This window comes from Drosophila santomea, chromosome 3L, assembly GCF_016746245.2.
Source record: "Drosophila santomea strain STO CAGO 1482 chromosome 3L, Prin_Dsan_1.1, whole genome shotgun sequence".
In the NCBI taxonomy this organism is placed as follows: Eukaryota; Metazoa; Arthropoda; class Insecta; order Diptera; family Drosophilidae; genus Drosophila; species Drosophila santomea.
This window is the reverse complement of record NC_053018.2, coordinates 6,802,833-6,820,698: the sequence shown is the minus strand read 5'-3', so window position 1 is coordinate 6,820,698 and position 17,866 is coordinate 6,802,833. Positions and strand designations below refer to the sequence as shown.

Below are 17,866 nucleotides of genomic sequence, written 5' to 3'. Positions count from 1 at the left end.
AAGTTGTTGCCATTTCCCATTTCAATGTCACTCGAATACAGTTTTTCAAGAGTTTTCAAAAGCTTTTAATTTATTTTAATATAATTTATTGGCACGTTATTGTGCTAGGTTAGAAAAACCCTCTATAGTCATCTTTAAGAATACCAGAATTCAGATAAAATACATTTTTTCAGACCTTAACTTGTCTTGTTACAATTTTAAATTAAATTTTTAAAATCAGAATGTTTTGAAATATTTTATGTTTTTAGATCTTTATAAATTACTTAGTCAATAGAGTTGGGAACTAGAAATTCATTGATATTTGTCATTGTGAATCCGATAAAAACTATTAGCGTGTTTATTAGAACCCTTTGTTAATCATTTTCAAAGCTGCAAAAGTTTCAGAAACATATGTACAAATACCGCCTGAAGCGAATTTAGAGGGTTAAGGCAACACCATTTGAACTTTTTGGAGCGTCTTCGCCTCAAATCGTTTGCTTTCAATTTCATTTGGACTTGATTTGCCAGCTTTTTGCCTGCCACTCGAGTCATTTGGATATTCGCATTTTATTACACACTCCGTTAATTAGCCGGAGTTTTGCGTTGGGCTTAGTATGGATTGCAGGTGGATATATTCAACGGCCTTTGCGCAATCCGAGTTAGTCGCATGCGCGGATCGCCAAAGGACAGGTGACAAATGGCGGGACTAACACTGCTGTTCGGCCTAATCCTGGCCAGCTTCTGCGCGTGCTCCTCAAATGCCGCCGATACCGCCCAGATACTGAGATACGACAATGAAAACTTAGACAGCGATGGCTATGCCTTCTCGTAAGTAGGTGGTTCAGGGTCAATATCAAGTTTGGAATTAGTTGCTTATACACATCTCCCCGCAGATTTGAGACTAGCGATGGTATCTCGCGTGAGGAGAGGGCCACACTGAAAAATCCTGGTACTCCCGAGGAGGCAATCGCCGTCCAGGGCAGCGTCAATTGGGTGGGACCCGATGGTGTCCACTATAAGCTGAACTATCTGGCCGATGAGAACGGTTTTCAGGCTCAGGGCGAACATCTTCCGCAGGTGGAGCACTGATCACGTGATAGCTTTGGACTTTGTTGAAAGAGAAAAAAGAATGAACAAAGGCAAAATAACCATCGAATAGGTAAAGTAGGCGGGTAGACAATAGAAAGGAAGTACATAATAATAAAATATACACACATAAATGTATATATCTATATGGCTGGGCATAAATTTTCACCCATCGAAAATTGAATTGTATTCTAGGCAGGGAATTAGCATATACATTTGTATCTTCCCAAAAACCCGTTTGCTCTTCGCGCCTGAATTGTGTGCGGTAATCGACTAGCTGCAATCTCCGATCCCCCGATCTGCGATCTCCAATCTGCGGGAGCTGACCAAACCGGTTCTATAAACGCCAAAAAGCATCCAAAAAAAAAAAAAGGTTGCCAAAAAGCGAACAACAATTAAAGAAGCCACAATGCTGCCAACGAAAGTGAGAATTCCGGGTAAAAAAGGGCATTTTAAGGCAATTAACCTAAGCTCCTCTCATTTATCAATCGTAAAATGCAAAATAATTGGTCCTTTCCCACCCTAGACATATCACTTTACACCGTCGGAAAAAAATACTTGGGGTGAATTTATAAATTAAGTTTTAATTATCTGAAGAATTTGGTATTGCAGGTATAACAATAAGTATAACTAAACAAAAATTAAAACCTTGAAATTCCATTTAACTGGTCAAACAATAAAAAAGGTTTATGCAAACAAATTCTAAAAGTTATGCACTTTTGACATTACTCGACTTCTTGCTGTGTACCAGCCACAGATTACTGAATGATTTATAACGCCCGAAAATGACCAGCAGTGACATTACGCATACGCCCAGTTGTATTGTGGTATTGTAGGGCATGCATAGTAGAGCCATAGTCGACTGAGCTTGGTATTGGCTTTTGTTGTCTGGTTAGCTGGTAAAAAATCGTTTTTATTTTATTGACTAAGGTCATCAACCAACACTCTGGCTGCTGACTATGGAGATGGAGATGGCGATGGAGATGATGATGATGAGCCGCGTAATCTTGAATCTCTCGTGCCGCATCTTCACTTGAACAGCAAATGCAGCTGACAGGCAATGGCGGTGGAGGTTTTCATTTCAATTCGATTCGATTTAAGATTTTTGGAGGTTAAAGCGCCCAGCCTTAATCGGAAATTGTGTCAGCAGTTTACAGAGCTCACTGCGGAAATGCTTCGAAATGCTTCAACCGAAAAATTTGCAGCTCTGCAGTTGGATAATTCAAGAATTACATTTATGAGGAAATACATGCTGAATAAGCAGAGATTAAGTGTTTATATGGTGGGCAATTAAATCTCAAGCTCATGGGAATTCCAAGATTCCATGAATTGACTTCTTCTCCCCGTTCTTTGCTTAATTTCCTAAACATATTTTAAGTGGTTAAGTTGTATTCACTTCCTCACTGCTCACTGCTCACTGCTCACATCTCTTTGGTATTAAACATCCAACCCATTTTGCTTTGTCTTGTCTACGATAATCTTTTTCATCACAATTTGTTGATAAGTGCAAACATAGCCATTGACCTATTGCCATAGATTCAAATGTATATATGTCTGTGTACTTGTAGACAAACACGCGCATTGACCAAATATATGTTTTCTTTTTTAAGCGGCCCAAACATTTCATTATCACTTGCTCCATCATCTTCAGCTCTGATTTTACTTTCAGCTCCCGTGGCGAGGCAATTGAGATGAGATTCGAGAGCACATCAAACGCTTAATGGTCTTTAACATTTTTTTTTTTTGGCTTGTTCAATTAAAAGCTTAAGATACTCACGCTGCCATACAGTTGCCTTCAATTATATGCGTATGAGTAGATAATTGTGTTAGCATTTAAGGTGTTTGTTATGGGCCACCTAAACTTCACGGATCACATAAGTGTGGGTAACTGAGTGTGTGTTGGGCTCGAAGCACTTGGAGTTTCAGCCCGGCCAGTTATAAATAGCCAAACACTCATTACAGGGAGCCACATTACTCGTTAGTGCCTAATTGTGATAACTACCGGAGCGTGCAGTGCCCACTGAAGTCCCAAACTCAGCCAGGATCTTTTGAAAAGTCTCTACCAGATCAATACAACTCAACATGCAGTCCTCCAGCATCTGTGTCCTCGCCATTTGTGCCTTCGTTTTGGTCTCCTCCATTGGAGCTGCTCCTCTGGACGACTCCCAACATGCCACCATCCTGAGATACGACAACGACAACATTGGCACTGATGGCTACAACTTTGGGTGAGTTACAAGGACACTGCCAGGGATATTCACATGGATTTTATTTACCCTCGATTTAAAATGATAATAACAGAAAGCAAGAATAAAAAATAAAGTGAATGATTTTCCTGGATTTCAGTTACGAGACCAGTGATGGTGTCACCCGCCAGGAGCAGGCTGAGCTGAAGAACGCCGGCACCGACCAGGAGGCGCTCAGTGTGCGCGGCTCCGTCAGCTGGGTGGCTCCCGATGGCCAGACCTACACCCTGCACTACATTGCCGATGAGAACGGTTTCCAGCCCCAGGGCGACCATCTGCCCCACAACTAAGTATTACCTCTTGGTGTAGTCACTATCTGAATCAGTATTTCTTCATGTTGTAAAAAAGAAAATCAGGGTTTTAAAGTATTTTAATGTTTGCTCCAATGATCATGTTCCATTTTAAATATAGTCGATATCAATACATAAATAAATCAATCGTATTGTTTGATTATTTAATTAACAGAATCAAATGACAGTCTTCAGCTATAGTCTCTTAACGTCCCTTGAACCCGGATCAGTAGACGATCACTATGCTAAATATAGTATTTACAGTAGGGCTACATAAATGAAAAGAAAAGTATGACGCAAGATGTGGAAGAACTGGGTGCCTGTTCTCCTCACATAATCCATACGCACCGTTGAACGTCGAAAAGCGGTGTGTGTGTCGTTTAGTCTCATCTCGTCTGGCGACTTTGCCTGGACGGCCTTCGGTTGGCAGAAACTTGCAAATTTTTGGCACAGCCAAACATGTTTGGGTTTTTGTTGTCTTTGTAATTAATACATAATTAAAGTGGCTCATATTGAAAAATGTGCGAGGGATCTGGCCACAAATGAAAACGAAGTTTTGAAGGTTAATTTCAGGCGTTGATTTAAATTTCATGCGATGCTAATGAAATTTGGAAGATGCCTTCCAAAAACTAACATACACAGCACACAGAGAGCCAAACGTCGAAATTAATATGCATGAAATAAAAAGCGACACAATGATCAAACTAGTTTTCGAATAAAACGATTGGCCGCATTGACCGATCTTCATGCCAACTAGGCAGCTGACGTCGTTGCCATGCCCAATTTTGAGTTGAACACACTTGGGCTAATGCCTTCTTGATTTATATATTATACTTATTGTTAGGGACAGAACTTTTGGCTGAAGAGCTCAAAAAAGTTATTTTTAATACGGCTTCATTAAAAAAAGGACGAATTTTTCTTGTTCAAAGAATAAAATAAATAAAAAGAAATGTAAATAACCAAATGCATCTATAGTTTAAAGCTGTTCAATTAATTTATTATAATAATATTCGCCTACAATTGGTCTCTAGCTTTATGGTAATAAAAAAATGAAGCTAGTTTGAGACACATGTCAACGCCCAAAAACATTCACCATTGAGTTTTGAGTAGAGAGCAAAACTGAACTAGTTATCATGCATTTTATGATCATTATGATAATTAGATAAGCGTCACAGTACCTTGCATATTTTCGCTATTTATGTATAAAAGAGTTGGAAGTGAACTCAATCAATATCATTCGCATCCTGCTCTTCGAGATCAGCACACAATCCAAAAAATCAAAATGAAGTTCCTGATTGTCTTCGTCGCCCTCTTCGCCCTGACCGCCGCCGGCTCTTTTAGCAAGGAAGCTCAGATTGAGAGGCAGTTCTCCGATGTCGGACCCGAAGGCTTTTCCTATGAGTATGTTTTGTGAACTTCAAAAAAAGGATATGTACACTTACTTACCCATTACGCTATATTAGCTTTTCCACCACCGATGGAGTCGCTGCTCAGGCCGCCGGATTGCTGAAGAATGCTGGAACCAAGGATGAGGCCCTCGCTGTCAAGGGTTCCTTCTCCTTTGTGGCCGATGATGGCCAGACCTACACCGTCAACTACGTCGCCGATGAGAACGGATACCAGCCCCAGGGTGCCCATCTGCCCGTTGCCCCCGTCGCTTAAGCCATCCAAAGAGTTGAAATAAATTGTTTATAAAAGAATACGATTTTGTTTGATTTGAAAAAAGAGAACTACCAATTTTTTTTTGTCAATATTGATTTACTGCAATATCTTCCAGTTATAAGCTAAATACTAAGTCAAAAAACCTCAATTTACTGATTAAAGAGAAATTAAACAGTTGAACATTTTCGTTTTGAAACTCTGACTTAAGTGACTGATCGATGATCGTTCTTTAATCTTAATTTTCTTTGACTTACAAATTGTATATTATTATGGTATGCATAACTTGTAGAACTAAGCTATAGGATGGGTATCAGCCATAGTTGCATTGGCATTCGGCTGCATATAAATACTTAAGGGCTAGTCATTATCTAGTTTATTGGCTAGAAGTCTATATTGGCTAGAAAGTATATTTGGTATTACAAAACAAATCTACTACTTTGTTGTGAATAGTTGATCAATTTTGTTTTATACTCAATTATTTAAATAAATAATATAATATAATATAATAATAAATAATATTAAATAAACCTATGTACTGCAAAATTATACGAAGCTTTTTATTTATTTGATAGAATTGATTCAAAAAATAAATCTTTCATCCAGTGTTAGTTATTTTCCTTATTGAAGTTGTATTAATTATAATTCGAATTGCAGATGAATCGATTGAATAAATGGACTACTGAAATGAACTATAAAATTAGTTAAAGAGCTTTTTTAGACACATTTCAGTGCATGATGTAATGAAATTCATAAATATTATAAAATTAGTATATTTAATGAGAGACAACTAGTTCACCAACTATTCATTTAATTTCAATGTAATATCGATGCTTTAACTTTCTGCTTTTGAGATTGCAATCTATTAATAAAATTTCCTTATTTCTTGTGTTGATATTAATAACAACCATGTATTTTTGCTAGTAACAACTGGCTTATTGAAACGAATTCGACCAACTATCTGGAATCTGATCATTTGCATTTTGTGTTAGGCTTTTAGCCATTCAGAGTTAGCCTGTACTCAATGGTATACATTTTTCACATTATGTTTTGACTAATTCGGATGCCTTTAGCATAATCAAGAGACTGCCCAACTATAAAAGATCTGATCTGGCCAACGGAAAGCATCATTCGTCGCTAACTCTTCGATAACCGCAGATCAAAACACCAACCAACAATCACCATGAAATTCCTGATTGTCTTTGTCGCCCTCTTCGCCGTGGCTCTGGCTGCTCCTGCACAAAACCAAGAAGCCCAAATCCTGCGGTCCGAGTCCGATGTTGGACCCGACAGCTTCAAATATGAGTAAGTTGACTGTGAGATATGACCCAAAGGGATGCCTAACTGACTTTGATATCCTTCCCAGGTGGGAGACTTCCGATGGACAGGGTGCTCAAGCTGAGGGTCATCTGAACAACGCTGGAACTGAGAACGAGGCTATCTCCGTCCGTGGATCCTACAGATTCGTTGCTGACGATGGTGTCACCTACGAGGTTCAATACATCGCCGATGAGAACGGATTCCAGCCCCAGGGTGCCCATCTGCCCGTTGCCCCTGAGGTCTAAGTCGTTCAAAATTGTTAACTAGTTCCCTTTTAATGTCGGTTAATCGGAAAAAGAAACCCGTTGAGACCGTTTTTTTATTAAGGAGAACCGAATCTAAGTCAATGAGTCTAAAGTGTTATTAAAGAAAAAATAATTTTTATATGAAACAGATTGTTTGTTTTAAAAGGGAATGAAATGTGGAAAATGATTTACGCAATTCAAAGTCTGTTGCGCTTTAAAATACTTACTTTGTGTGGGATTGCGCATCGAATTTATTTAAATCTCCGGAGTCAAAAACTTTTCAAGATGACTTCTAACTAGCAACAAAAATTATTGAATGTTGAACTCGGACATCTGGAAATATATTTGGTTGTGTTTGTGTATTGAAATAACTTTTTGACATTTTCTGGTCTAAAATAATGGATATTGTTTTTAGAAACTAAACTATGTATATGCATATAGAGAATTATTGATAAATATTAGTAAATTTACCATATATTTCCGCTGTGGGGCTCTAGCACGTTAGATATATATTATTTTTAGTTCAAAGCTTCTCCCAATGCTTTTTTTAAATACAAAATTCAAAGCGTACTTGTTTAAAAATAGATCATAAATAATTGTTATATGTAGAAGTTATAAATACTTTTTGCATTGCACTATATTTGAACACTATGTTCCGGGGTGCATATCATCAATATTGAATCACGTTGGTGACAAATAATTAAAACTGGCATTACATCAATATTTCATTAAATGTCAATATATTAGTTTACGTAAGGTAACGATAGACAATGTAGTCAAAATATTTCGATTATCTGAATTAAATTAATGTGCGAGTTAAATTATATAAATCTTTTCGAGATAATACATAAGGTTTTTCGTTGGTCAATATGTATATATTAAAAAGACTGTTTTTGTATTGATTAGTTCCTAGAACTTATTCTAAACTGGTATTTGTAAAGGTAAAAGCTTTTCCCACGATTTTCTTATGGTTTTTAGCTACAGTTTAACAGAAACTATGATAAAAAAGCTGTAAAACAAATGCGAAACTATGCAAACTATATATATATATATATATGTATGAAGATGGTCGATTTACATATCGTATTGGGCTTTTAACGATTCAGCTTTAGGCCGATTTAAATTTCACACATTTATCACATTATGCTTTATAAACTACACGTTTGACTAGTTTGGCCGCGTTGGGCTCGGTCGTCAAAGTTCGGCCATCCATCTATATAAAGGGAGTAACAGCCATCAGAGAGCATCATTCGTCGTGAACTCTTCGATAACCGCAGATCAAAACACCAACCAACAATCACCATGAAATTCCTGATTGTCTTTGTCGCCCTCTTCGCCGTGGCTCTGGCTGCTCCTGCACAAAACCAAGAAGCCCAAATCCTGCGGTCCGAGTCCGATGTTGGACCCGACGGCTTCAAATATGAGTAAGTTGACTGTGAGATATGACCCAAAGGGATGCCTAACTGACTTTGATATCCTTCCCAGGTGGGAGACTTCCGATGGACAGGGTGCTCAAGCTGAGGGTCATCTGAACAACGCTGGAACTGAGAACGAGGCTATCTCCGTCCGTGGATCCTACAGATTCGTTGCTGACGATGGTGTCACCTACGAGGTTCAATACATTGCCGATGAGAACGGATTCCAGCCCCAGGGTGCTCATCTGCCCGTTGCCCCTGTGGCCTAAGTGAAATTGTTCACAATTTGAGCAGTTTTATAGCCATACAATCCTTCCCAAATCCTTGTTAATAGCCCCAAACCAATCCCATTCCTGTTTTCGAAGGATGGGAACTAAGTCAACCAACTCCAATTGTTAAATATTAAAAGAAAAATAATTACCTGAATTGTGTGTTAATTTCCATTTTTATACTTAGAAGATGTCAGAATTTAAATCTTAGCTTATGATTAACATAGGGGAAGGTTGTTGAAATATGTAGATATGGGAAAAAGGGAAACTGGTCACCATTTATACGCCATTCATTTTTGACTGAACGATGTTTGTAAAATACTGTGATATTTAAAGAAGATGCTTAGAATATTCCACGCGTATTGGACTGCTGATATCTAGTCATATATTTTCTATTAATAATTAATGTACGAGTATATACCAACAGAAATCTTCACAAACAAGCATTGGCTAGGGCTTTTACTTATTCAAACATTAGATAATTATATGAGAAATGACAATGGCAAAATCACAATGCACAATAACAAAGAGTTAGAATACAGAATGTAATGTAACTCGACTAGATGGCATCGTTTAAGCTTGAGTTCGTTTTTTTTTATATGATTATCTACCATTTTAAATACAAATGTTCTCCATTCTTTCTGTTTGTTTCAAACAAAAATGTTCACGATTATCTTAATTGACCAATAAGATTTGAGAATTTAAAGTTGATGGCAAGCTGAGACGTCATTCTGTCTATCAAATGGCTGTCGACAAAGTAATTGCAAACATTACTTCACACTGCACATACCTGCATGCACGATTAGTGCAGGGTACTTAGAGTGTTCATCTGTAATTAAAATGTGTTTTATTGAATGTTTGCATTATAGCTGATTTATTTATTTTTAATTTCTTTTATTATTTTGCATTTTTCGCCGATGAGGACATAATCCGCAGATTTCGTATAAAAGGGCAACACACGATCGCATCGCAGCTCAGTGAAGTGCAGTTGGGTGTGACGGAGACTGTGAAAACTAATTGTTCCCGCAATGCAATCGAACTTAATGTGGCTGGTAGCCTTGATGGCAATTGGCATCTGTTTGGCTTTGCCCGCTGGTGAGGATGCCCAGGCGGAGACCCTCAAACTGGAGAGCGAGAATACTGGCGACAAATATTCCTTTGCGTAGGTATTGCCCAGGAATGATGCGGAAATGGGGAATCATTGCCATTAACTTTCCCATAATGTGAAGCTAAGACAACAATATATTTCAAAGAAATTTTTGATGAATTTTAATGCCAATTTTTATAAATAGAAAAAACAATAGGCAATTGGCTATTTCGACTCGGCTTTTGATACCGATCAGGAATATATGTACTTTATATGTTCTCACAAGTCACCTTCATTGCGTTGCAAACTTTTTTTCCAGCTATGAGACGAGCAACGGAATCTCACGCACGGAGACAGGAGAGGTGAAACCTGGAGCCGGTGAAGAGGATGGCTCCTTGTCTGTCCAAGGATCGACCAGCTGGTCAGCTCCAGATGGCAAAAAATACGAGATTAGTTTCACGGCCGACGAGACTGGCTACCATCCCAAGTTCAGGCTGGTAGCCTAGGAGATACCGAGATGTAAATTGATTCCGGATTCGAATAATTAAGTTAACTTCATTTATCCAATGTGAAAGATTCGTAGGCTTAGAAGAGTATATAGAAACAAGTTTATATATTTGAAGAAGCTCCCGATTTTAATTGACGTCACAAAGATTGGGTGGATTTTTAGAAATATAATACAAGCTAAATGAATTGTTAAAAATTTGAATAATGAAATATTTATGAACGCGATTCTTTTTAGCCTATAGTGTAATTTAAATTTTATATTAGGCCTTTTAATGCTCCCACTCCAAACGAAAATGAAATCCAAGCCAGACATTTCACATTAACATTGATTTTGCTGATTATGTCTTGTACACGTTTGACTAGTTCGGCCACGCTTTGAATAATCGCCAAGAGTTTGCCATCTATAAAAGGGTTTACGCGGCCCTCCAAAGCTACCATTCGTCGCGAACTCTTCGATAACCGCAGATCAAAACACCAACCAATAATCACCATGAAATTCCTGATTGTCTTTGTCGCCCTCTTCGCCGTGGCTCTGGCTGCTCCTCCACAAAACCAAGAAGCCCAAATCCTGCGGTTGGTGTCCGATGTTGGACCCGATAGCTTCACATACGAGTAAGTTGACTGTGAGATATGACCCAAAGGGATGCCTAACTGACTTTGACTTCCTTCCCAGCTGGGAGACTTCCGATGGACAGGGTGCTAAAGCTGAGGGTCATCTGAACAACGCTGGAACTGAGAACGAGGCTATCTCCGTCCGTGGATCCTACAGATTCGTTGCTGACGATGGTGTCACCTACGAGGTTCAATACATCGCCGATGAGAACGGATTCCAGCCCCAGGGTGCTCATCTGCCCGTTGCCCCTGTGGCCTAAGTGAAGTTGGTTTTACAGTCAGCTGCTTTTAAGCCAGCCAGTCCTACAAAACTCTTTGTTATTCCCAACTTTTACCTACATCCGGTTTTCCTTTTCCAAAGGAAAGAATTCCTAAGTTACAGAACGCAGTTTGTTGAATATTAAAAAAATGTAGATTTTACTATATATGAATTCGTTTTATTGCAAAAGTGTTTTGCCTCAAAGGTGGGATGGGAACCAATGTTTAAAAAAAAACAAATATTTTTATATAACTAATATAAATTGAACTTTTTTTTATTATAAATAACTAATATAATTATAGTAGAAGACAATACTATACTATAACACTACTATGAGAACACAAATCACACAAATCAGTACGCACTTTTGAAAAGTGTATGAATTATATATTTTTTCTAATATTATCTGTTAGTCGAGGAACACGACTATAGCGTTCTGCAATCAAAAAAAAAGTTCTTGGGCCTTTATAATATCAAATAATATTTTGGCTCAATTTGTGTTAATTTTTTGATCAGCTTTGTTATCAGCATTAGTAATTAAGGACTGAAGCAAGGATAGTTTATCAAACTAAAACAACTTCTTGTTCTACTTTTTTAGCAAAGTAGACTTTGTGGAATTTATTTTCATTCTTAAATGTTAGAAAACTCTTTAGCTTACTTTCAGGCTATAGCTGTACTGCTTGCACTGTTATCGAATGACTTAGGCAACGAACTGTATATTAAACCTTTGCATACTTTTGAACGCTAACTGCTAATTGCCATTAAGTTCGTGACGCGTCTCTTTCGACTCGCATCATTTATGCTCGTATTGAAAGACAACAGTTTTTGCAATTAATATGCAAATATTAGCATACAACATCAGTCATCGCCGAACTTGACAGCAATATTTCAATTACAATTGGCTTCCAGTATCCGGCAGAAGATACGCTGACTGCTGATTACCGATCGATGAAAACAGAGAAGTGTAAACATCTTCCTGATTGCATTCGAATTTGCTCATCAAGCAGGTCAAATGCCTGGCTATTAATTAGATTCAACAAGTTTGATTGCAAATCAATCGGAGTCGATTAATTATTAACAAATAGAAACCGACACGAATTATCTATCTAACCCTTTTATCGCCGACTTAGAGGACCAATGTTAGGGAATGTCCTCAAATTTCTTGGCGGATATGGATATATCGCCTAGTGATTCTAATTAAAAAAATATATATACGCTTCCTTCCTGTTACATACTTTACAACGAATCTAAAATACCTATTTATTTTACAAGTAACATGTATAAGTGTATAAAATTGATCTCACATTTGTATTCCTTTAATTCTTTATTTACCTAAATACAAGAAAAAGAAAATAACAACTTTTGTATGCACTTTAGACAAAATCAACCTGCAAATAAAAAAATTAAATCAAAAATACTCAGGAAGTCTAGAAATAACAGCCAAAAATGCTATTTAACAAAGCCAAAAACGAATTTAGTTTTTGTATAAAAATATAAAAAATCGAGGATGCAAATTACTTAGTATATTGGAACTAGCTGACAGTCAGTTTAAATAATCAAATAAATAACTCTAAAAACTGCATGAAATTTTAAATTATAAGCGCAGGCTTCGCTGACGCTTAAGAGGTGTGATGCGATCCGGCCAATGCTACCAGCTTTGCGATTCAACGTGGCCAATACACAACGTTGAGAACGCAGAGATTGGCACGCACACTTGGCCAACGAGCAGCGGCAGCAGAGGCGTCCGCCTCTAATGTTTTATAATGTTTACCTAATATTATTAACATTGTCAATTCGCTGCCGAACATCGTGGGGTGTGTTTCATTCTAAGGCGCTTGCTCCGAGCCGATAATCTAGCCGTGAGAAACGCGTCTTTCCGTCCGCTTAAAATCGAAATATATTCATAATCGTGTATTTGTATTAAAATATAAACGCCCGTTTATTTATGCGTTTATTGTGTGAGCGCTGACAGTTTAAAATAGGGCGTGAAAATAAAATAAATTTTGTGACCGATTTAAATAAATAAGCAATTTCCAAAATGAACCTTAAATTATTAGCGTTTGTTTGTGCTGTAAGTGCTTAAGTATGATACCAAGTATGATCCCGACATTCATTGAGTTCCTTTCAAGCTGCTCCACCTCGGCACCTTGACCCATGTCCTGTCGGCCGCGAGCACAGTGCGTCCCTACAAGTTCGGCTTCACCATCGACGAGCAGCAGCATCGGGCGGAGAAGAGAGGTGAGAGGTGGTCGGTCGGTCGGTCAAGCTGGCTAATGGCTAATGACGCTAATTAAACCATTAGCATAACTCGACTACTGTGCGTCGATTTATTGACACCGAAACCGAAATATGTAAATAGATGATGCGTCATCTCGAGAGTCGTTAGGAGCAGATGCACAAATGCAGCAAAAGCAGCAAATGCAGCCAGCAGGCAGCATTAGCCAAAAAAAGCCATAACTTTTGACTTTTGAGCCGGAGTGCGACTGGCGGCTTGTGCAATGCCACACAATACACGTTTGATGGGTGCACGGTGCACCTGAGCGACAGGTCACCAGCAATTGAAATACCAGCCTCCAATGGCAATTAGCGGATTCTTCACAAACACATTTGGTCGACGTCCATTGTGTATTATCCAAATGGCATGCATGGTCGTTATGATTTTTATTTCTATGCTGAATCGGTGATAAAGTTTTCAGAAAATCGAAAACGAAACGTGGCCGATTAGCATAACATGTAGACTCTCTTCGAATACACAAATGTTTGCCTTATTTATGGTTTTTCTTTCTTTGGCTAATGCTAATTTCATAAAGAACAGCCACATTTCAATATTTATAAGTATAACTCTGGCATATAAAATGCCAGAGTTGAGCTTAAAATTTTGGATTACGTTCATATTAACAAACAAATTCAGGAACTCGTTGTGCATGCAAAATGATATTTGTTTGTTGTATAACAATTTAAAGGAGAATGAACGGTATCCTAACAAAGCTCTAAAAACGACTTCGGCATCTTTGAAGCATTATTATTCAAATAGTTCACATATTCAAAAGATCCATTGATCTAGATCAAATTTTTGAAGTCTAGTTTACGGGGCATTACATCAGAGCTATCATACTTAACTTTAAATTTAATATATACTAAAAATAAATGTATACTATATATTTACTGGTAGTTTACTTTGGGTTGCCGAGTTTTTATTATTTCTCAACGAAATACAATTTAAATTTGATCATTTCTTTAATTTTAAATAAATGATTTATTGATAATGGGAAAAATCTGTTTCTATTTTTATTACCCACTAAAATATATGTTCACTTTATTATTCATTTCATTGGTGTTTTATAACCAGAAAACGATATTCTTAATTTATATTGATGCGAGCTTAATAGTTTTCATTATTTAGCCCAGCTCGTTGAACAATTCAAACTCAAACTGATCACTACAAAAGAATAAATTACAATAAAGAATTATTTGCAAACCTCGACGAAATCGATCGAGACAAATGGGAAAGTGACGCGAAGCCAAATTTGAATTAAATATAAAACAAACAAGCGAAAGCCAATTGTTGCAAACCGTTAAAACTTGTTGCCCAGTATTGTGGAAACCTGTTTCCAGCCACAAAGGCCACAAGCTAGAATTTCGAATGAGAATATTTTGGTGGGTGGCTGGCTGGACAGGATGCTCCGGTGAGAGTCGCACCTCTTTAAGACCATCAAGATGATATTCATATTAATAAATTCATCTTAGCATAGGAATTTTTCTTGCGTAGGCAGGTGCCTAACATATCAATTCAAAGCTAAAGGGGGTTTGGTGCGGTTGCGGGGGTTTAAGAAACCAGCTCAGAAGTTATGATCGCCATTATCGATACAGTTTATTAGATCTTAATCTTTATGGGCCTGCTTGGGGCTGGTTATCAAACAAATTAAAAATCACATATCGGCGTAAAATTCGCATTCATATTCAAAATGAACATATAATCTTTTTGGCCAAATCTCATCTTGTTCCTCGACTCACAGATGAACGCGGCATTATCATGGGCGAGTTTGGGTTCATCACCGCCGATGGAATCTATCACGTGACGGTTTACGCCACCGACGAGGAGGGCAAATTCCGTATAATCTCCATGAAGAGCTATCCTTATGCAGGTCCAGTTGGTCCAAGTGAGTATTGACTGAGTTTTTAAGCAATTCGGAATATTTAAGTCGAACTGCATCTGACCTATGACAGCACTAAAATATATGCTTTTTGCCTTATAATATTATTTATTAATTCAAGTCATAAACCCGACTTCCATTCAGATGATTTCCTTTAAAGCCATACTGGTTTTTAAGCTACGTAGTGATCTAAATATAGCCGATAGTTTTTGGTTTGATAAGAATAATCTTAACGTGCATAGTTCAACCTTTAACTTAAATTCTTAAATTTAGTAAACTTTTTTGGACATTCATGCTATGCTAAGACTTTCTAGAAAGGATTTTCATAAACATATTATTATATTAAAATATTATTTATAATATACTTTACCTCCCAGAAAATGTTCCTGTGACAACGACCCCGAAGGTTCTGCTCTCTTCAGCTCCGGTGGATCTGCCCAAGTACAACTTCAACACGGAGGCCTGTTCCGGTTGCTTCCTGAAAAAGTCCCCTCCCAAAACGGAAATTCGAACACTTTCACAGCCATTGGCTCCAGTTCAACCAGGTAAGCCCGATGGCTCTTCAGATATCGGCCTGAATGTGCAGTTGCCCTTCCGGGAGTCCATTGCACAGACTGTGGCAAGTCGTCTTGGCTTGCACCAAGATGCACTGCAAACCTCCAACACAAACACGAAGACACCAGACACTAAACAAATCGAACTTGGTCTCAACTTAGCAATGAACACATACTACACCACAAAGCAAGCTGTAACCGGACATGTTAGCACGCAGACCTCCAATTCGCAATCTCCGAGTGCCAGCACAAAGATCGACTACAATGTGGGCGTGGTCGAGAAGCTTGCACCACCAGTATATCCGCCATTGAACCTTCAGTTGGACGAGGACGCTATAAGACAAGCTATTACATATGCCAACAGGATACCTGGCCCTGTGGCCTTGGCCAATCAGCATGCAACGGTTCCACTTGCCAGTAACATTCAATCCGTAGCACAACTTCCGAATGCGGGACTTAAAAACATTAATAGATCGGGAGTTTCCTCTGCGAAAACGGTGGCCAATTCGAAGACAAGACCCACACTCCAACTAAACCCACACCAAACACCTCTTTTGAGTAAGACAAATCGGGGTACAAATTGTAACATTTTAAATTAATTATAAATGACCGTTATAGTTAAAGCTTAAAGTGTTACAATTTTAAATTGATTTTAACTTTATTTACAAATCTCACTGCTTACTACATCTTTAAGCCATCTAGCGGACACATAATGCACTAAGATCCTACACTGCTTACACGATTCCTAAACTATTTTGTATGCTGGTCTGTGTCACTACTAAATTACCCTTGGGATTTTTATCAGGTTCAGCAACCGCCGCAGGAGTTTCTGGAGTGTCAGCGAATGCACCAACCGGAATTTCTCCCTGTAAGTGCTTTTGAGCGGAAATTATCCTTATAAGCAGGAAAAACACAAATTAAATATATCAAATTATTAAAAAATTTAGCCATCGGTGGAGGTAGTCTCAGTGCAGGAGGGCCAGGCGGAAGAATTGGTTCTGGAAGCAGCCTTGGAGGAGCCTCTGCTGGAGGCAAAGCCTCAGGAATTGGCGGTGGAATTGGATCTGGCAGCGGAGTTGGAGGAGTTGCTACTGGAAGCAAAGCTTCAGGATTTGGCGGAGGAATCGGGTCTGGCGCTGGAAGTGCCTCTAGTGCAACGGGTGATCTGTACAAATTCAAGTACGTCCTGGACTACAATGGACACGAGGAGACCGGCGGTCGCAATGGTGACAAACAGGGTAGCTACTTCGCCATCGGCGAGGATGCAGTGCAGCGGACCATTGAGTACATTGCGAACGAGTTTGGATTCCAGCCCCACGTCAGCTGGCGGAAATTGGACGCCAAGGAGGCGCTGCCCAAGGAGAATTCGCTGAAGCACTACGAATTCAAATGGTTTAATCAGGAATAGTAGTTATACGGTGATTTTTCGGTGGATCAGTCCAAGGCTAGGCTAGGCACCTTTTTCCCCCATTTTTGGTTAATTTCGAATAAATACAACGTTAACAGAAAAATGTATTTTCTTTTTTTAAATTGGGTTTTATTTTGTTGAAAGTTTTTGCCTTAAATTAACTAAATTCTTAGAGGGTTTCGGTGTGTGGGCATCGCTGATGTTCGTTTTATATTTGTTTTCGCTTCGTAAAGTTTACATTCAGAATTTAAAATTGTATACACTTAGATCGTTAACGATTAGTTCGCTTTTTCTCGTTTTTTCGATTTGGTAAATACACATAGTTACACACATTTAAATTTTTATATATATTTTTCTCGTATTATTATAGTTAAACTTGGACTTAAATTTAGAATGTTTTCTTTTTTACACACAAATATATGTAGTATGTCTAGACTTGTGATTAATATGTACTCGTAATTTATTTCAATATTTATTCCGTTTGTAATTTGGTATTTAAAAAATATGTAAGAGTTTTAACTGTACAATCAACTATCACAGTCAACCATCTCAAAACGATAAGTTAAAAAAGAAAGTGTTCAAACCCATGTTCTAAATGTAATTCAATATATAAATCACGTAAACCCAAATAAACTACATTACGTTCTAAACATTTTTACACTTAGGCAAATATTTATTTACAAATCGTAAATTGAAGTGAGAATGTGGCAAACTTTTATAGCTAGACATTCACGGTTGTGCTGAACGTTATTTGGAGGATGATATTGTTATTTTGC

General features: G+C 38.0%; 8 protein-coding genes across 11 annotated transcripts; all 8 read left to right on the top strand.

Moving 5' to 3' along the window:
• The first annotated feature begins 408 nt into the window (after positions 1–408).
• On the top strand, positions 409–1,068 carry LOC120449283 (cuticle protein CP14.6). 2 transcript variants are annotated; one of them, XM_039631666.1, is made up of 2 exons: positions 409–807; positions 873–1,068. In XM_039631666.1, the coding sequence occupies exons 1-2, from the start codon at positions 677–679 to the stop codon at positions 1,066–1,068; spliced, it is 327 nt and encodes a 108-aa protein (XP_039487600.1). In that variant the 5' UTR covers positions 409–676. The 2 variants fall into 2 exon arrangements, with proteins under 2 accessions (XP_039487600.1, XP_039487601.1); XM_039631667.1 differs by having other exon boundaries at positions 792–811.
• Positions 1,069–3,147: 2,079 nt separating this feature from the next.
• On the top strand, positions 3,148–3,601 carry LOC120448958 (endocuticle structural protein SgAbd-6). The gene is made up of 2 exons (XM_039631214.1): positions 3,148–3,293; positions 3,412–3,601. Exons 1-2 carry the CDS (start codon positions 3,148–3,150, stop codon positions 3,599–3,601), a joined length of 336 nt encoding a protein of 111 aa, XP_039487148.1.
• Positions 3,602–4,289: 688 nt separating this feature from the next.
• Positions 4,290–5,263, top strand: LOC120448815 (larval cuticle protein 65Ag1-like). The gene is made up of 2 exons (XM_039631014.1): positions 4,290–5,002; positions 5,065–5,263. The coding sequence occupies exons 1-2, from the start codon at positions 4,800–4,802 to the stop codon at positions 5,261–5,263; spliced, it is 402 nt and encodes a 133-aa protein (XP_039486948.1). The 5' UTR covers positions 4,290–4,799.
• A 1,129-nt stretch (positions 5,264–6,392) lies between these two features.
• LOC120448659 (larval cuticle protein 65Ag1-like) lies at positions 6,393–6,840 on the top strand. The gene is made up of 2 exons (XM_039630792.1): positions 6,393–6,565; positions 6,627–6,840. The coding sequence occupies exons 1-2, from the start codon at positions 6,444–6,446 to the stop codon at positions 6,823–6,825; spliced, it is 321 nt and encodes a 106-aa protein (XP_039486726.1). The 5' UTR covers positions 6,393–6,443; the 3' UTR covers positions 6,826–6,840.
• Positions 6,841–8,076: 1,236 nt separating this feature from the next.
• On the top strand, positions 8,077–8,509 carry LOC120448952 (larval cuticle protein 65Ag1-like). The gene is made up of 2 exons (XM_039631201.1): positions 8,077–8,249; positions 8,311–8,509. Exons 1-2 carry the CDS (start codon positions 8,128–8,130, stop codon positions 8,507–8,509), a joined length of 321 nt encoding a protein of 106 aa, XP_039487135.1. The 5' UTR covers positions 8,077–8,127.
• A 973-nt stretch (positions 8,510–9,482) lies between these two features.
• Positions 9,483–10,299, top strand: LOC120448950 (endocuticle structural glycoprotein ABD-5). The gene is made up of 2 exons (XM_039631199.2): positions 9,483–9,671; positions 9,916–10,299. Exons 1-2 carry the CDS (start codon positions 9,538–9,540, stop codon positions 10,100–10,102), a joined length of 321 nt encoding a protein of 106 aa, XP_039487133.1. The 5' UTR covers positions 9,483–9,537; the 3' UTR covers positions 10,103–10,299.
• Positions 10,300–10,453: 154 nt separating this feature from the next.
• Positions 10,454–11,140, top strand: LOC120448951 (larval cuticle protein 65Ag1-like). The gene is made up of 2 exons (XM_039631200.2): positions 10,454–10,715; positions 10,777–11,140. The coding sequence occupies exons 1-2, from the start codon at positions 10,594–10,596 to the stop codon at positions 10,973–10,975; spliced, it is 321 nt and encodes a 106-aa protein (XP_039487134.1). The 5' UTR covers positions 10,454–10,593; the 3' UTR covers positions 10,976–11,140.
• A 1,659-nt stretch (positions 11,141–12,799) lies between these two features.
• LOC120448948 (protein lethal(3)malignant blood neoplasm 1) lies at positions 12,800–17,195 on the top strand. Of its 3 annotated transcripts, XM_039631194.1 has the most exons (7): positions 12,800–13,045; positions 13,104–13,212; positions 14,991–15,134; positions 15,506–15,673; positions 15,845–16,240; positions 16,488–16,550; positions 16,630–17,193. In XM_039631194.1, the coding sequence occupies exons 1-7, from the start codon at positions 13,013–13,015 to the stop codon at positions 17,088–17,090; spliced, it is 1,374 nt and encodes a 457-aa protein (XP_039487128.1). In that variant the 5' UTR covers positions 12,800–13,012; the 3' UTR covers positions 17,091–17,193. The 3 variants fall into 3 exon arrangements, with proteins under 3 accessions (XP_039487128.1, XP_039487127.1, XP_039487129.1); XM_039631193.1 differs by having other exon boundaries at positions 15,506–16,240; positions 16,630–17,195; XM_039631195.2 differs by lacking the exon at positions 15,845–16,240 and having other exon boundaries at positions 16,630–17,191.
• Positions 17,196–17,866: the final 671 nt, after the last annotated feature.

Coding starts and splice junctions, on each gene's coding strand:
- LOC120448948 (XM_039631193.1), top strand. CDS start 13,013: ATGAACCTTAAATTATTAGCGTTTGTTTGTGCT. Junction 15,135..15,505: donor TGCAGGTCCAGTTGGTCCAA/GTGAGTATTGAC, acceptor TTTACCTCCCAG/AAAATGTTCCTGTGACAACG. Junction 16,241..16,487: donor ACACCAAACACCTCTTTTGA/GTAAGACAAATC, acceptor GATTTTTATCAG/GTTCAGCAACCGCCGCAGGA.
- LOC120448951 (XM_039631200.2), top strand. CDS start 10,594: ATGAAATTCCTGATTGTCTTTGTCGCCCTCTTCGCCGTGGCTCTGGCT. Junction 10,716..10,776: donor CCCGATAGCTTCACATACGA/GTAAGTTGACTG, acceptor CTTCCTTCCCAG/CTGGGAGACTTCCGATGGAC.
- LOC120448958 (XM_039631214.1), top strand. CDS start 3,148: ATGCAGTCCTCCAGCATCTGTGTCCTCGCCATTTGTGCCTTCGTTTTG. Junction 3,294..3,411: donor ACTGATGGCTACAACTTTGG/GTGAGTTACAAG, acceptor CCTGGATTTCAG/TTACGAGACCAGTGATGGTG.
- LOC120448815 (XM_039631014.1), top strand. CDS start 4,800: ATGTATAAAAGAGTTGGAAGTGAACTCAATCAATATCATTCGCATCCT. Junction 5,003..5,064: donor CCCGAAGGCTTTTCCTATGA/GTATGTTTTGTG, acceptor ACGCTATATTAG/CTTTTCCACCACCGATGGAG.
- LOC120448952 (XM_039631201.1), top strand. CDS start 8,128: ATGAAATTCCTGATTGTCTTTGTCGCCCTCTTCGCCGTGGCTCTGGCT. Junction 8,250..8,310: donor CCCGACGGCTTCAAATATGA/GTAAGTTGACTG, acceptor TATCCTTCCCAG/GTGGGAGACTTCCGATGGAC.
- LOC120448950 (XM_039631199.2), top strand. CDS start 9,538: ATGCAATCGAACTTAATGTGGCTGGTAGCCTTGATGGCAATTGGCATC. Junction 9,672..9,915: donor GGCGACAAATATTCCTTTGC/GTAGGTATTGCC, acceptor CTTTTTTTCCAG/CTATGAGACGAGCAACGGAA.
- LOC120448659 (XM_039630792.1), top strand. CDS start 6,444: ATGAAATTCCTGATTGTCTTTGTCGCCCTCTTCGCCGTGGCTCTGGCT. Junction 6,566..6,626: donor CCCGACAGCTTCAAATATGA/GTAAGTTGACTG, acceptor TATCCTTCCCAG/GTGGGAGACTTCCGATGGAC.
- LOC120449283 (XM_039631666.1), top strand. CDS start 677: ATGGCGGGACTAACACTGCTGTTCGGCCTAATCCTGGCCAGCTTCTGC. Junction 808..872: donor AGCGATGGCTATGCCTTCTC/GTAAGTAGGTGG, acceptor ATCTCCCCGCAG/ATTTGAGACTAGCGATGGTA.